Below are 18,240 nucleotides of genomic sequence, written 5' to 3'. Positions count from 1 at the left end.
GTTTCCCGCAAGCACATGGCCCACAGAATCCTGGATGGAACTCTCTGATACCACGAGCCAAAAGAAACAGAATAAAAGCTTTGTTCCCTCAGGTACTGGGCCACCACGACACAAAAGTAACTCAGACCACTTCACTCTCACTGCACAAAGAGAATTCTGATCTCATTTCTCCTCCTCTGTCCTTCCCCTCCAGGTCTAGTCACAAAACAAATAAGGGACTATCTTTTATTGAAAAATGTTCCTGCGTAAGTCTGTGCAGAAGGCCCAGGTGCCACTTCCACTTCCCAGGGAGGCCAGGAGAGCCCACCAAGGGCGAGACAGCCGGGGCGGAGGCCTGCAGGGAGAGGCTGGGAAGGACTGGTGGGCAGCTGGGTTTCTTGTCCTTCTCACACCTGGCACTGACCCGGACGCCGTCACTGAGCTAGAAAAAGCTGAAGCTTTCCATCCAAGGTGGCCGTGGCGAGCTGCAATGGAAACAGCACATGTGACTTCCCCACTCCCGTGAATGGAGACTCACTCACGTGTGTGTGTACTTCCCGTACTCATAATGCCCTGGATTACAGAGCGCAGTGCACCAGGTAGTAAGATCCACTTATCTGTCTAGACTGAACACAGGTAACAAGACACCCTCTTTCATGTCTGCATGTTATTAACCAAGTCTAACGATGAGCAAAGCACAGGACAGGGCACTGGAAACTGGCTGGGTGAAGCACCAGGGCTCTGTTTCTCCCCCTGAACCACTCTGGCAGAATCTGGAGTCACTGAAGGCGTGTGAGCACTAGGGGAAGGGCTGAACTGTCAGCTCTTCTGACCCTGGCCCATTTCACCCACTCCAGAACAAGCCACGCACAGCCAGCAGGACCTGGGGTGGGCAGGCTTGGTGCTCCAGGGAGGGTTACCACTAGGGCCGCCCAGTCCTTGGGAGCAGGCCCTCCTCCCCTAGGAAAAGGGATCCCAGGAGACTCGGCCCCAGCACCGCTCTCCATGCCTCAGGATGTCAGGCGGAAAGTCGTGTGACATCCAGAATGGAGCAGGCTGAGAGGCTCAGGAAACTCGCTGTGAAGAGGTGTGCATGGCAGGCAGCGCCCGTGTCACCCCCAGGGCCAGACCGGGGGACACGGGGCACACTGGGGCACACGCAGCGGTGGGCATACAGCATGCAAGAAGCCATCGGGGCCCAGAGTGAGGGGACAAAGTACACAATCAATATTTGCAGAGTAGGGAGGTCTTGAGGCGCATACTGCTCCAGGGAAAACTCAGTTCATACTTCAATGGCAAAACCAAAAGTTTTATTTCATATGGGAGCAAAACTGTACATACGTACAAGTCCCCAAATAATCTTTCACTCACACATGTCACGTCTCCTTAAAATGTGTCTTCACCTGGGTTGTACCGGTGAGAACACTGTGAAAACCACGTACCTTCTGGATGTGCTCGAGTGAGGTAGATCTGTTCTAAATAACCTGGCCTGCAGAACACCACTCCAGATGACTCATGCCTGACGCCCTAGAGCTGGATCACACCAGCTCAGGGAGGCTCTCAAGACAGCCGAAACTATTTCCCAGACATTTCCAAACTCCTGAACCGAGAAGGAGAAAGACGAGGCAACAAAGAAAAAGCATCCACGCCTGGCTGGATCCACGGCAGTCTGTGGTGGTGTGTCTGTGTCTTCCCGTGGGTTCTAGAACTCCATGCAGCAGGCTGGCCTTGCGTCCTCTGCGGGCGCCAGCTGGGCAGGACTCTGCTCGCCCAGCCTGGCCTTGACCTCACTCAGTGGCTAGGCTGGCCCAGTACTGCACTAATCCTGTTCTGAAGGGTGCACCCAGCCCTCGCCCCACCCCCCCTGCACCCCCACGGCCACACCCCACACCCACACCCCACGGCCACGCCCCACGGCCACACCCCACAGCCACACCCCACACCTACAGCCACACCCCAGGGCCACACCCCAGGGCCACACCCCACAACTACACCCCATGGCCACACCCCACAGCCACACCCCACACCCCACACCCCACAGCCACACCCCACAGCCACACCAACACCCCACACCCCACAACCACACCCCACATCCCACAGCCACACCCCACACCCCACAGCCACACCCCATACCCCACAGCCACACCCCACACCCCATACCCCACGGCCACACCCCCATGGCCGCACCTCCTGCTGAGTACTTCAGACTGAGCAGCCACCAGGCAGTGTAAAAGCAGGCCTGTCACACACCTGGTCTACCTACCTATAACTCAGAAACGTGGTTAGACAATGAACGTGTCACATCACCAGGCCGTCACAGCATCAGGCAATGACATGACACGGTGTCAGGCCCACACCACCAGGCCATCACATCACCAGGCCCACATCACCAGGCCCACATCTCCAGGCCGTCACATCTCCAGGCCGTCACAGCACCAGGCCCACATCACCAGGCCCACATCACCAGGCCATCACATCTCCAGGCCGTCACAGCACCAGGCCCACATCTCCAGGCCGTCACACCACCAGGTCCACATCACCAGGCCCACATCTCCAGGCCATCACATCTCCAGGCCGTCACAGCACCAGGCCCACATCTCCAGGCCGTCACAGCACCAGGCCCACATCACCAGGCCCACATCTCCAGGCCGTCACATCTCCAGGCCATCACATCTCCAGGCCGTCACATCTCCAGGCCGTCACAGCACCAGGCCCACATCACCAGGCCCACATCTCCAGGCCGTCACATCTCCAGGCCGTCACAGCACCAGGCCCACATCACCAGGCCCACATCTCCAGGCCATCACATCTCCAGGCCGTCACAGCACCAGGCCCACATCACCAGGCCCACATCTCCAGGCCGTCACATCTCCAGGCCATCACATCTCCAGGCCATCACATCTCCAGGCCCACATCACCAGGCCCACATCTCCAGGCCGTCACATCTCCAGGCCGTCACAGCACCAGGCCCACATCACCAGGCCGTCACACCACTAGGCCATCACATCTCCAGGCCCACAGCACCAGGCAGTCACAGCATCAGGCCATCAAAAGCCAGAGTCAAAGAGTCAATTTTCAACTAAACTCTAGTCATGAATGCATCCTTGTCCCATTAATCTAAACCTGTTTGTAGCAACCTGTCTCTCCCATGAAATCTCAGCCTAAAAGCCATTAAATGTCAAAGTCAAGCAGTCAACTCCTAATTGCAGCCCTGCTACAGGGTGCTGGACATACTACTGAGAAAACCAGGCCGAAATGTTGGATGGAAATGGGGTGACAGGTGAGCCCTGAACCAGAATGGCAGAGGATGCCAATGGGAAGCACAGTCTCTGAAGAGGACAACCAAGGTCAAGGAAACATGGCAAAGAATGAAGTCACTAGAGGTCTATATTAGCAAAACAGGAGAAGGAAGAAAGCAACTATAGGGACACAACAAAATGGCAGGAAACATGGCATATTTCTCCAAAGAATGCTCAATTCCCCAACTAAAACACAGAGAGCAGAAGACTACATCTAACACAAGATCCAATCAAAAGACAGACAGCAGAAGACTGTATCTAAAACAAGATCCAACCAAAAGACAGAGAACAAAAGACCAGATCTACATAAGATCTGATGAAAAGACACAGAGCAGAAGACCAGATCTAACACAAGATGTGATGAAGAGACACAGAGTAGAAGACCAGATCTAACACAAGATGTGATGAAAAGAGACACAGAGTAGAAGACCAGATCTAACACAAGATGTGATGAAAAGAGACACAGAGCAGAAGACCAGATCTAACACAAGATGTGATGAAGAGACGCAGAGCAGAAGACCAGATCTAACACAAGATGTGATGAAGAGACGCAGAGCAGAAGACCAGATCTAACACAAGATGTGATGAAGAGACACAGAGCAGAAGACCAGATCTAACACAAGATGTGATGAAGAGAGACGCAGAGCAGAAGACCAGATCTAACATAAGACCCAACCATTGTTGAGCAAACACAAACACTAATTCCAAGTGAAGGGTGGCAGTGGAAATGTAAACTAGCACAACCACTCTGGAAGACAGTTTGGAGATTCCTCAGAAAACTCAACATGCTGCTGGGAGTGTTGCCTAATGGCAGAGTGATTGCCTAGCATACGTGAAGGCCTGGGTTCAATTCCACAGTACCATATACTCAGAAAAAAGCTGGAAGTGGTGCTGTGACTCAACTGGCAGAGTGCTAGCCTTGAGGAGAAAAAGTTCCGTGATAGCACCCAGGCCCAGATTTCAAGCCCCAGGACTGGCAAAAATACAAAAAGCAAGCAGACAAACAACATTAACAAAACAACTAAGCTGCCCAGCCTTGGCTCCCGCCTGTCATCCCAGCTACTCAGGAGGCTGAGATTGGTGGATCACAGTTCAAAGTCAGCCATGGCACAAAAGTCTGTAGGACTCCTATCTCCAGTTCACAGGAAATGGCACTGTGGCTCAAGTGGTAGAGCACTAGCGTTGAGCTGAAGAGCTCAGGGACAATGTCCAGGCTCAGCGTTCAAGTCCCACAACTGACAAGAAAAAAAAAAAACCTAAACCCTAAACACACATCTCCCCTCTGACACAGCCAGACCACTCCTGGGCATCTGTCCACCCAAGTCAAGATACTGTAAAGACACAGGCACATCCACATTCACTGCTGCCGAGTTACGGAAACAGCCGGGATGTCCTACACTAGACGAGTAGATCAAGAGATGCGGCCCTGGAACTCAGTGGAATTTCATTCATCCATTTGAAGGGAAATGGACGGACCTGAGTTATGTAAAGTGAAGTAAGCCAAACAGGCATGTTCTCTTTCATCTGTGGAAGCTAGATCTAAAGTACACCAGGTATACAAACAGAAACTGACCGAGGGAAGAACCCAAAAGCATAAATTCTCTGAACATCTAAAATCCTATTTATCCAATGATTTCTAGGAAATGGAACCAGTTTTGTTTTATTGTTGGGTTTCTTGCTGCTGCTTGGGATTGGGGGGAGGGACAAAAGAAGGGTACAGCATGGGAGGAGGAGGGGTGAGAAAACACTTAGGGAACTCTGGAGCAGAGCTGTGAGACCAGGAAAGGGGGAGGAGTTGGAGGCCACCTCCACAACACTCAGAAGAGACTGAAAAGCTGGGGCAGTCAAGGCAAGACGGATGCATACGTGACTAACTGAAGCGTTTACGCAGGAGCTGCCTGGACGCTCACAGACGAGACCTTGGAGCCAAGAGGAACGCCTGGGTTATGGTTAGAATGTCTATCGCTCCCTTCTGCTCCCTGGGATTCCAAGTCAAGTACACAAACCACACCTCGTTAATGGTTGCAACCACAATATAGGTAGATACCCTACTTTCTGCACATGCATTTATTCATCACCCCCATACTGAACTGAAGTAATATTAAAGCTTGCTCCTGGGAGCTCGGGGTTCAGAAGCCAGTGAGCCCCGGTGGCCCCTTTCCTATCTTCTCTCTCCTTTCCCAGCTCTTTTGCCCAGGTTTCCTGTCATGCTGTCCCTGTCACGCTGTCATGCTGATGTTAGCAACAAAAAGCCGTCATTGTACTCAATCTACACCATGGACAATTGTGGGTGGGGTGGGAGGGAGGAAACAGGGGAAAACGAAGGTAAAAGCGACACCATCTAAGAGGCACTGCACTCATGACCCAACGTACAGAGCCGGAACCCCTGTGTGCCACTCTTAATAACTATTTTAAAATGTTTTATTTTCTTGCCAGTCCTGGGCTTGAGCTCAGGGCCTGAGCACTGTCCTTGGACTTTCTCAAGGCTGGAGATCTACCACTTGAGCCTCAGCACCACTTCTGGCTTTTTTCTATGTATGTGGTACCGAGGAATCGAACCCGGGTCTTAGTGCATGCTAGGCAAGCACTCTACCACTAGAGCAAACTCCCAGCCCCTAAAAATGTTCTATTTTTTAAAGGGCTGGGTGCCAGTGGCTCATATCTATAATCCTAGCTACTCAGGAAACAGAAGATCTGAGGATTGAGGTTCAAAGCCAGCCTGAGCATGAAAGTCCATGAGACTCATCTCCAATTAACCTCCAGAAAACTGCAAGTGGCACTGTGGTTCCAAGTGGTAGAGCGCTAGCCTTGAGCTGAAGAGCTCAGGGTCAGTGCCAAGGCCCAGAGTTCAGGCCCCATGACCAACCAAAAACAAAAAAGAAATGACGAGTTACAGCATGCTTGACCTGAAGTTGTACATGTGTAGAGATGGGTAAAGTACGACAGGTTCATGAGTGGACAGAGGGATGGACAGATGGACAAGACACAAGCAGAAGATGAGTGTAGAATGATTTCCCTGAAGCAACTCCACTGAGTTTTGTGAGAATATTTTCACTAAATATTAAGACATGTAGTAGATTTCTGTGCAGAGAGAAGCCATGTTTCCATGTGCTGTAATCTGCTGAGGACTTCATGAAAATTATTTTAGGTAGCACATTTCTGCAAAGTGATTGAAAACTGTATCTTCCATTTCATCCTGTGTAGTGTGCCACAAAATCTCACGTGAAATATAGCAAATGCTGCCATGTCATTTCACTGATATTACATCTGTGACTTGACTTGTGACATGCAGTGGGTGACAAAACCCCTTGCTGCTCTCTGGGAAGGAGTAGAGACAGTATCAAAGGCAGGCCTACTTGTTCTCTAGAGTTATCCCAGCTTGGTCAACTCCAATGAGGGGCCCATCACTTACTTATGAAGATCTGCTCTCCTCTGAGCTGTCTCTGACTAGAGTGGGAAGGGGCAGGGAAGTTAATCTGGGTGCCTATCGTCCACCTCCACTCCAGGGGATCTGACCTTAAGGGCTGGTGTTCGCAGACGGGCTCCAGGGGTCCTGGGCAAGCCTCCAGGCGACGAATGAGGACCTGTGCCCGAGCTGGGAAGGAACTTGAGGAGCCCTGCAGGGCGCCCTGCTCCATGGTGCAGCCTGGGAGCGTGCACCCCCATCTCACCCACCCGCACCCCACGCCGCTGGTCTGCGTCTCTACACCCCACTGACCCTGGACGTGCACAGGGGCCTCCTTCCCCGAACCAGGCACCAACCAGCCGCAAGCTTGCTCTGGCAGGGCAGGGTGCGAGCTCACGCGGGCTCTCCAGCGACGAGGTGATCAACGGAGCTCCTGGAAGTCCGCAGAGCTCACCTGCACTTTCACGTTTCTTCTGGTTGTCGGTGCAATCATGAATCAGCTCTAACAACTGACCACACTGCAGCTGGCGACACTTGAAAAACGTCCGAGCACTAACGTTTTCCAGTCTTCCACTTTAATCTTGCTGTCACCCTTTGATGAGAGAGAGGAACAGCCACACGCCAGACATCTGGACTCCCAGGAAGGGCACAGGATTTGTGTCACGATCCATAGGTCATTGAAATCTCCCGTCTTACACAGCGTTGAGCGACTCTGAGCTTTAGTCCACTACCATGCTGACAGAACCTGAAGTGATCCAACACTCCGAGGACTCGCTGTGCCGGCCATTCCGTGGCCTGGTTTCGTGATTTCTGAATCCTACCCCTGGTGGTCATTGTCTGGAGCCCACGGAAAGCACACCACTGTGCCCCACGTCACCCCACGTCTCACCGCTCAGGAGAGACACACTCCTTCCCATACAAAATGTTACAGCACACCTACAGAAGCATACTAAGAGGGAGCACATCTCTGCAAGCGTCCTTTGCACTAACCCTGGCCCCAGCTGCCTCTGTACTTGTACCATGGCCTACCCAGGTGTATGTTTCGGTAACGGACGCAGGGCTGGGCCCCAGCTGAGCACACACACCCAGCCGGGCCTGCGTCCTTCAAAGCCACGCTGAGTGTGGAGGGGAACAACAGTGACTCAGGTGACCTTCTGCTGTCCAACGCCACTATTAAATTAGCTACGCAAGGCATTCTGCTGCTTTACTCTTTAGAAATTAAGAAATTATCCAACCATAAATCACTGACTCATCCTGGCTGCTTGTTTGCCCCTAAGGAGAGAAAATGACAAGCCTCACATGTTATTCCCCAACAGTTCACACCCAATTCCCGCCAGATTTGTAAGTGTAGAGAATCGGGAAGCTTTCTCACCAGTAACTGGATTAACCCTACAAAAGGCCAGGCTGCCATGGTATTGCTTTGTGCTCTCATTCAGCAAGTAATTGTTTAGACTATTTTCAAGTAAGAAAGACAGAAAGCCAAAAAGCCAACTATTTCCAAACCTGCTCATAATTTGAGACCCTGGAAAATTTTAAATATTAAACTAAATTAAATTTTAAAATCTAAATAAAAAAACAGAAGTATCATGGAACCCAAAGGACACTTCAAATTACATTGATTACATCAATCCATTTCCTTGCCTTAAGTTAGAGGTAACTAGTAATAGCAAAGTTAGGAAATATTTAATAAGAAATGTTTACTAATGACTCTTCCCACTCTCATCCAGGTGATTCGTATGCCAGATTTCAACGATGCCACTTAAAGACTGTATTTAAACCACATCACTGAATGGGTGCCGGCTGCCCCCACCTATAAACCTAGCTACCTGAAAGGCTGAATGAGGACAATCATGATTACAGGTCCGCCTGGGAAGCACTGCTTCTGAGAGCCTTCCACTGGAACGCCCCTAGGTGAAGCAGCACATGCCTACCACGCTTCAAAGGGGAAGAGCCTGGCAGGAAGCAACACTGTACCTCAAAAAAAAAAAAAAAAGGCCAACAGATACACAATTACATGCTCTCCATCTCTGGAGCATGTAAAGCAACACAACACTGAGATTCTACCCCACCCCAGGTACAATGGCCATTATCAAGAACACAAACAACAGTCAAGTGCGGTGGCTCACGCCTGCCATCCTAGCTACTCAGGAGGCTGAGATCTGGGATCAGGGTTCAAAGCCAGCCCAGGCACAAAAGGACCTGAGCCTGTTATCTCCAATTAACCTCTAGAAAATGGGAAGTGGGGCATGGCTCAAGGATATGGTGGTAGCCTTGAGCTGAAGAGCTCAGGGACAGTGCCTAGGCCAAGTTCAAGCCCCATGACCGACATCCCCCCCAAAAAAAGAATGCAAATAACAGACACTGGTAAAGATGCAGGCAAAAAGGGAACCCCGCCCTACACTGTTGGTGGGAATGTAACATGTTTGACCACTCTGAAAAGCACTATGGAGGTTCCTTAAAAACCTACTGTAGAACTACCCTGTATATGATCCGGAAAGTCCACTGTTGGGCATTTATCCAAAAGATTACAAACCAGGACACAGTAAAGCCACCAGCACAACCACATTCACTGCAGCACTGTTCTCCATAGCCAAGACACGGACTCAGCCCAGATGCCTCCAACAGAGGCCTGCATCAAGAACAGGTGCTGTGTAGGCACAATGGAATCTGACTCACTCATTAGAAAGAATACTGCATCATTCACAAAGAAAAGAAAGGACCCAGGACATAAATCAGACCCAGAGAGACAAAGGTTGTGCTTCTCTCATAGTGGAAACTAGAATTCATTTGTAAATATTTAAGCAAACGCTTTGGGAGGTACACAAATGTACACAACTGGATTTACTGAATTATGGTAGATTCAGGGAGTACTCAGGATAGTTGTACAGTAATTCCTTACAAAGGCTAATTCAAAGGCCAATAAAACAAACATTGGCAATGGTACTTGAAAGAGGAGGTGAGGGAAGAAGGGGCTTGGGAGGGATGGTGAGAATGTTGTCAAGGTAACAGGCGACTGGGTTCATCAGCGAAAGACAACTCTTGGGTATAACTACTTAAAGATAATTTTAAAGGGGGCTGGGAGTATGGCCTGTGATGGAGTGCCTGCTAGCATGCATGAAACCCTGGGTTCAATTCCATATACACAGAAAGAGCCAGAAGTGAGCTGAAGAGCTCAGGGACAGTGCCGAGGCCGAGATCCAAGCTCTATGACCCCCCCCCCCCCACACACACACAAAAGCCGGGGGCCGGGAGTTTGGCCTAGTGGTCGAGTGCTTGCCTAGCATGCACAAAGACCTGGGTTCGATTCCTCGGTACCACATACGTAGAAAAAAGCCGGAAGTGGTGCTGAGGCTCACGTGGTAGAGCTCTGGTCTTGAGAAAAAGAACCCGAGGACAGTGCTCAGGCACTGAGTTCAAGTCCCAGGACTGGAAAACAAAAAGATAATTTAAAAAGTAACCAGGGCAATAGAAGAGCTGGAGTTCAGGCTTAGCAGCAGAGTAAGCAAGCTCAGGCCCTCGTTCAGACCTCGAATGTTTTAGCATTGCAAGTCTGAGCAGTTTGACATTAGAATGCAATGGAGCTACGTGGCATCTACTCTTGTGTCGTGAAGTATTAGACATAATGGCTTAAATCATCTTATACTGACAGGCCATGCTTCGTGCCTCAAGAAAAATGCAGAAAACAGAATAGTTATAAAGCAGACTATGAAAGCCAATAGAAACAGCAATGCCAAAATATAGATGAAGTCGACACCAACTGCCAAGGAAATGGAAATAGATTAAGAAAATATTTCTGAGTGAAGTAAAGAACACACAGAAAATATTTATTTGAAATAGGGAAGGGAAGGGGAAAAACAAGATGAAAGGGAGGGGGAGGGGAGGGAAAACGGGAGAAAAACAGGGGAAGGGACAATGAACAAGAAGTACTGTACCACTACCTGACAAGGTTATTAACTGTAACCCCTCCATACAGCCCCCCAACAATAGAATACAATAGAAAAGAGATGTTCCCATTACTTCCTATTGTACTACAAGCTCCCCAAACAGGGAGGTGTCATGTAGGAGCCATTGCTTTCTCCTTGGTCCTGTTGTGGGTCAGGACCTGGATGAGCTCTGTGCCAAGTCCCGCCCCTGGCCGGCCATCACCGGCATGGCCTGGGACGCAGAGGGCAGCTCAGCGCACCTCCCACCGGGAGATGCTCAACACCTCCCCCAGTGGGGCCCATTTTAAGACCTCATATTCCTTCACTTGGAGCAGAGGCTGGGCGGCTTTCATGGCTGGGCCAGGGAAACTACCCAGGCCCTTCTGTCACACGTGGTCACACAACAAGCAGGATCCGAGGGAGGGGTATAGGTGTCTGCTTCTAGATGAAAAAGCATCAGTGTATCCGTGACCACACTTTTAATTCTGGTCCAGAATTTAATTCTGGGCCCTTATGGAGATGGAAGTGAGTCTCCCCATCCACTCTGATATAACCACATGTATCTAGAGACAGAAACTTCCAGAAATCAACAGTGTTACATGAGACCATCTAGGAACAGAGGATAATACTCCGAAAGTCACTTAAAAAGGAGGTTTTGGGGTGGTGCTAAAACATAATCACAGAAAGCACAGTCATTCGTCGTCCAGACTAATACTTGGAGGGCGTCTGCCAGGGCCAGGTCCTGCCCTGTGGCACGGCAGTGGCACTGAGAATCCCGTGAGCCACCTTCACGCCCAACTTAGGAGCTGCAGGCAGGCGTCGAGCCGCCGGCCACACTGTACCCCACAGCGGCTTCAGAACTGCCCACCAGACAGTGCACAAATTGGAAAACTGCCCAGTGGTCTCCGTGGTCTGAGTGCTGACAACTTCCAAGACTACATCCGACTCACTTTATCTCAGGATAAATAAGTAGAGAAAACTAAGAAATGACACTGTCCCAATAAACCAATCAGGACTATTGTAAGAATCATGTATGGACGAATACACGTGCATATATGTTCTCTGAAATATATTCTTCTAGAAGGATATTACAGTAAGACAAAGTTTGACCTTTTTCCTAGAAGCCTGCTTTTATAGTTGTAAACACACTGTTCTAATGTGCCACTACCAAAAAAGTGGTCATTTAAAGAGCTACAGAAACATTACCATTCATGCTTACACAGTAAGACATGTAAAATAATTTCTTGAAAAAGATGATCACAAAGACATAATAAAATAACTGTGTGAGCAACAGTTTCCTGTTAGACTAATTACTGGCCTTCAGTCCTGTCTGGGAGGTTTAGCCAGCACAGTAAAGAACACACGAGAGGGTCCTGGAGCATGGCCCCATTGTTGAGTGCTCGCCTAGCATGCACAAAGCCTTGGGTTCAGTTCCTCAGAACCACACACTCAGCAAAGCCAGAATTGGTGCTATGGCTCAAGTGGAAGAGTGCTAGCCTCGAAAAAGCTCAAGGACAGTGCCCAGGCACTGAGTTCAAACCCCAGGACTGGCAAACACACACACACACACACACACACAAACTGAAAGAATTTTAAAAGGAATAAAACTGTCACTATAAATAAATTACATGTAAGAATTTACATTTGCATATAAAAAATAAACTACATAATGTTTGTGCAAAACAAATCCAAGGGCCCAGAGTTTGGCCTAGTGGTTAAAGTGCTTGCCTAGCATGCATGAAGACCCGGGTTCGATTCCTCGGTACCACATATAGAAAAAAAGCCGGAAGTGGTGCTGAGGCTCAAGTGGTAGAGCTCTCGCCTTGAGAAAGTCCAAGGACAGTGCTCAGGCCCTGAGCTCAAGCCCAGGACTGGCAAAAAAAAGAAAAAAACACAAATCCAAGACGGTTTGTTTTATATTACTATATCATAGTATGCTAGTAACTTCATCATAAAAACAAGATACACAGTTACAATTTAAAACCCAAACTTGCGAAATAATTACATTTGTCAAATGATTTACCTTGAGCAGATCTATTAAGTAAATCTTAAATTAAAATTTCAATGCTAAAACTTATTTTACTATGTACTACTATAGCCTCCTAACTCTTAGTTTCAAAGTCTTAATATAAATTATTACTAAATGAAATTTTTCTGGTTTTATTGCTGCCAAAAAATAAACTACAAATATATTACCATAATATTTCTGAATATGTCAACATAGAAACGTCAATTTTAAAAGACCATTCAAAGTTACACCTGAAATGACACATACCAGAAAGAACTCTAACAAAGGGATACGGCCTTCCCAATCCCCCTCCCAGATCGCGCACATCACTGAAGAAGCACCTTGAGGAATCTTCTCCATCAACTATGCCCTACCTAATGCCTCCCTGGAAGACCGACCCATAGACCAAGCAAGGCTCGTCTGCTCCCTTGACTTAAGGCTAATCCACGGCTAAGGCTGCTGCCTGCGAGGACAATGCTTTCCTTGCTGCTCTCTAGGCAATAGTTAAAGTTTGGGGAAAAACCAAATCAACAAGGCCTTGAAACGTCTTTCACATTTCTGGGAATCTGAATGGCCCTGCGTGTGCCCAGAGCTGGGTGCATATGAAGGGAAGATATAGCAGGCACAGCATTCTGACCCATGACTGGCAACAAAGCTCTGTAAGGAAGTAATCAAGGCTGGAGACTAGAGACAGGCCCACACACAGGCTCACACAGCGAGGTCCTTGGCAAAGACAGGGAATTTTGTGTTTCTAAACATTTAAGGAAATCTCTGTCCAGTCACTAATTGACAATACATTAACTGAACCAAAGCTTCAATGGCCTTAAATGACAAAGATGGAGAGGACTATTGAATTAGTTTAGAAAAGTTGCTAAGTGGGCCGGGAGTTTGGCCTAGGGGTAGAGTGCTTGCCTAGCATGCACAAAGACCCAGGTTCGATTCTTCAGTACCACATACATAGAAAAAAGCCAGAAGTGGTGCTGTGGCTCAAGTGGTAGAGCTCTGACTTTGAGAAAGTCCAAGGACAGTGCTCAGGCCCTGAGCTGAAGCCCGGGACTGGCCAAAAAAAAAAAAAAAAAGTTGCTAAGTTACTACATCACCTATCACAAGTAGTAATAACAATAAACATTCTGGAGTGGCCATTTTATATTGTTCAAACCAAGCAAATAGGAAGCATACAAAGACACAGAAAGAAAGAAAGAAAGAAAGAAAGAAAGAAAGAAAGAAAGAAAGAAAGAAAGAAAGAAAGAAAGAAAGAAAACAACAGAAATTGCTCCAGAAGATAACATCAGAATTTCTAGACTAAGTCCATAAATAAGTTCCTCTGGATAGATTCAAAGAACTGAAAGAAATCTGGGCGAGATACTAATTCACTTGAGGGAATATAAATAACAAAACGAAATTTGAAAAAAGAAAAACAAAAATCCCAAAGCCGAAGAATACAATAACCAAAATAATCATTGAAAGGTCTAAGCATAGTTACGGAAGTGAGATGAAGAGGGAATGAACGCTGAAATAAGATCCATGGAAGATGCAATCTGAGGACTGGGGGAAAATGAAGGAAAAGCCCTCGTGACACACACAAACCTGGGGGCCAGCAGAGAGAGTAGAGAAAGGAATGGAGAGAGTATTTGAGAAGGTGACCCCTGAAAGTTTCCCACACCTGCTGGGAATCTCCAGTGTGCATAACAAGATCACACGTAAAGGAATCTGCGTGTCCTCCCGAGGACACACCAGGCAGGGCACTGACCGCCATGGGGCCTTCTATGCAGTCAGCAGCTGACCTCCACCAGAACCCAGAGACCAATGTCCAAAGGCAGCTAAAGGCTACACTCAAGTCCTGGAAGAGGCCAGGCCAGTCACCCTGCACCCTTCAAGCATCCAAAGACCAGCATTCAGAGGGCCTCTTGTCACATCTACCCAGTGGCACATGTTGCCGGGAGCCTAGAAAGACACAAGAAGATAATTCAAGTGCACAGAAAGAAAGAAAGAAAGAAAAATAAAGAGTACAAAATATAAATCCATCTTTTACTTTTTATGTGATTGAACAGTACATTAAACAATTATAAATAATATTATAATTCATATTTAGAAATAGTAAAACAGAAAAAAGATATCACTAAAATTAGGAATGAAAATAAGCACCAGACAGGATAGGGCCATAGGGAGACGGGTAGACCAATGAAGAGAGGAAAAAGGCAGAATTTAGTAAAGAACCCAGGATGGATACACACACACACACACACACACACTGATCAAGAAGCACTGTGTTCATAAACTCCTTTGTTATGTGGGACCTCCTCTGCCACTCAGGAGGCTGAGATCTGAGGATCGTGGTTCAAAGCCAGCCTGGGTGCTAACATCCACGAGACTCGTATCTCCAATTAACCACCAGAAAAAGGGACTGTGGTTCAAGCCAGCGTGGGCGGGAAAGCCCTGAGACTCTTATCTCTAATTAGCTGAAAGTGGAGCTGTGGCTCAAGTGGCAGAACATTAGCCCTGAGTAAAGAAGCTGAAGGACAGTATGCAAAGCCCTGAGTTCAAGTTCCAGGACACACGTGCACATACACATGCACACACACACATGCACACGCACACACACACCAGCAGTGTTGCTATAGCTCAACAGTCAATCATTTTGTGTGCATCCCACATGCACACGCATCCACAAGACAGAATCATGTGATACATCAATTGAGCAGTATTTGCAATAGGATCTCATTTCCCTGTGTGTGCACACGCGTGTGTGTAGGCACGCTTGTGGGATGCACACGTGCTCTCCCCTGTGGTCAGGGAGTACCACAGCACCCCAGGGAGTCAGCAGTGAAAGCCATCCTTCCTTTTCCTCTTGTTTGTTTGCTTTGTGTTGTATCATTATATTTTCCATCTTACAAAACAGGACGTATTATTTTAAAATAAAAAGCACTTAAAAATACTATATATGAAATCAAAATACCATAACCCCATAAGCATTTTTCTGTATCTGCAGGTTAAACTTAACACAAAAATACTGAGTTGTTTACAGATCTGCTAAGGATATTTCTTGTCTTCATTAATTCTGAGTAGTTCCGTGTCTTTCAGTGAATCACCAGAACTCCTGGACACACACACAAAGGCACTGCATCTGCACATGGACAGACAGAGCCAAGGCAGAAGATTCTGCTGTGCCTTCTCCCCCTTGACTTCCTCTCGTTCTGCGCTATCCCCTGCTCATCTCTGAAGGAGCCCTAGCACTCTTCTGTGACTCAGGAATCTCATTAGCACTGCAATGACAGAACCCATGTGTAACAGGAATCCTATGTGCTGAGTATGACTGAAACGCTGCAGCTCACCCTAAGATAAATTTCCAAGCTGGACTTATAAATCATTTACAAAGAAATGAAGCAGAACTAAAATCGCGGTCCAACTGTCACATTCTTGCAGTGTGACCGCAGCGCTCGGAGCTGGGGCTGCGGCAGTGAGAGCTCGCAGACCCAAAGCGCCTGCCAGACCATCAGGAACAAATATCCCCCGCCCGCCAGTATTAGGTCAACAGCCGTTAAACATAATGCAAACCATCTTCCATGGCCCGCGCTCAAGAGCTACAACACAGTCAGACTGAGGCCGTCGGACTCGTGGGCGCCTGTCACTGAGTCTGAAGTCCACACACGGCAGGCAACACCCCGACTCCAGTGGGAGAAGCCGTGGCCACTCACGAAGGCTGCATGCTAGGCAAGCACTCTGCCACGAGGCTCTGCTCCTGGCCCCTCATTTTTGCTTAAGAATCCACAAGAAGTCATGGAAATCAAAGTCAAAGTTAAAAGGCAGTAGCTATCGAGGAGTTCCCCTTGCTTTGAAGCCGAGGCTGCCCCAGGGCCCAGATGGACTGAACAGTCCTACCCCCACCACGGCCCTGCTGGGAGCCTACGACTCCACCATTAGCTGTCTGTCTGGTCATGAGCATTCACCCTGGGGGATTGTCCAGTGTCCTGCAAGGCCTGGTAGGTAGGAAAAGGAGGATACAGCCCAAGAGAAGGGACAAAAAACAGCTTTGTCCTACACAGGCTTGTATCCACTGGACAGAAGTGAGGCTGCACAGGCTCAGCAGGAAATGCCTCTGTGGACTCGGCCCCATTAAGAGCAGCCCGGCACAGTGGCTCATGCCCGACATCCTAGCTACTCAGGAGGCTGAGATCTGAGGATCGCAGTTCAAAGCCAGCCTGGGCAATAAACTTCCCGAGACATCTCCAATTAACCACCACAAAACGGGAAGTGGGGCTGTGGCTCCAGGGATAGGACGGTAGCCTTGAGCTGAAGAGCTCAGGGACAGCGCCCAGCAGACAGACAGAGAGGTCACTTCTCAGAAGTCCATCCGTAAGTCTCCATCATGCCCGAGAGACCTAATCCCCGAATATAAGATATCATGACTCAAGGGAGTAAAGGTGAAGTTCTGGGCTCATCATCCACGTAAGGAGACGAGTGCCCGAGTATCCTGGCTTTGTTTTCCTCAAGTGGCACTGCCACTCTGGTAACTGGGAGACCAGGGAGTTACAGGGTGTCACCTCCCTGGCATTGGACAAGATAGGTGACTTCCAGTGTCACAGTTACTTATGTGCTCCTGGGAACAAAAGCCAATGAAAAATGGACAGACAAAAACACCCCAGAGAATCACGAGGAATATAACAAACAGTGGGAAGCAGTTTTAAGTGTCTAGTCAGAGATAGTCTCCGAAGAAAGGCTTTGTGACCTGAGGTCTGAAAGACAGGAAGTCATAATAAGAGGCATCTCTGAGAACTCACTCTACTCACAACTATGAGCAACGCGCACAGCACAGACTAACTTCCAGAGTGGAAAGACTTGGTGAACTGAGAAGAAAATGGAATGCGGAAGAGAGTATGAGACCCCGAGCTCAGGATACACTCCGACCCCACTGGAGGTAGGCTGCAACCCCGCTGGTGGAAAGCAGGCCTGTGTGGGCCCTGCTGAGCTCCTGTCTGGCTCTGCACAGCTAAGGGACAGGAGAGGAACTCAACAGTGGAAACTGACAGGGTGAGCTGCATATCCCAGCACGGCATGGTCACCTGGGTACAAGGCAGGCTACGAGGTAATCCTCCTTCAATCCAGGTGACAAGCAATACGCTTCCGCATGCCTCTTCCCATTTTAAGCATTCCCTGTGGCACTGAGGATAGATGGGCTGCATTTCTGAGGTAGATCTTACCTACCTGGCTGGGCCAGCCTCAAACTCTTGACCCTCCTCCCTTCTCCACGGCAGCAGGTACCACCACACCCTCTGCTTCAATGTGGGCTCCAGGCCCACACTCAGAACAACGCAACCAAGACTTTCATGAGGATAAATCTGAAAAATTAGCAACTGAGAGAAGTGTCGAAGTAGAATATGGGATTAAGGCCAAATTCAGTGCTTACAACCTTTGGTCTCATACTTCAGCTTTAAAAAAAATTGCCAAAGATCTCAAAAAGTTTTTAATCTGTGTGAGTCATTAGGAAGGTGAAAAATAAAACAAAATTACTTATGAATTCACTTAAACTCATTACATTTTTTTTGCCAGTGCTGGGCCTTGAACTCAGGGCCTGGGTCCTGTCCTTGGGCTTTCTCAAGGCTAGAGCTCTGCCACTTGAGCCACAGC

The 18,240-nt window shown here is 48.5% G+C and overlaps 1 protein-coding gene across 1 annotated transcript in view; it reads right to left on the bottom strand.

The window, feature by feature from the left end:
- Positions 1 to 257: 257 nt before the first annotated feature.
- The window catches only part of Wdr27 (WD repeat domain 27), a 106,516-nt gene continuing 88,533 nt past the window's right edge, over positions 258 to 18,240 (bottom strand). Inside the window, exon 25 of the mRNA XM_090337806.1 lies at positions 258 to 464. Within this exon, the coding sequence (XP_090193932.1) occupies positions 414 to 464 (51 nt within the window). The 3' untranslated portion in view covers positions 258 to 413. The remainder of the gene's footprint in view (positions 465 to 18,240) is intronic.

The sequence above is a fragment of the Megascapheus bottae genome, chromosome 8, assembly GCF_031878675.1.
Source record: "Megascapheus bottae isolate mThoBot1 chromosome 8, mThoBot2.hap1, whole genome shotgun sequence".
Classification (NCBI taxonomy): domain Eukaryota; kingdom Metazoa; phylum Chordata; class Mammalia; order Rodentia; family Geomyidae; genus Megascapheus; species Megascapheus bottae.
Note: the sequence above shows the minus strand (reverse complement) of the source record. Positions and strands in the feature narration are given on the sequence as shown.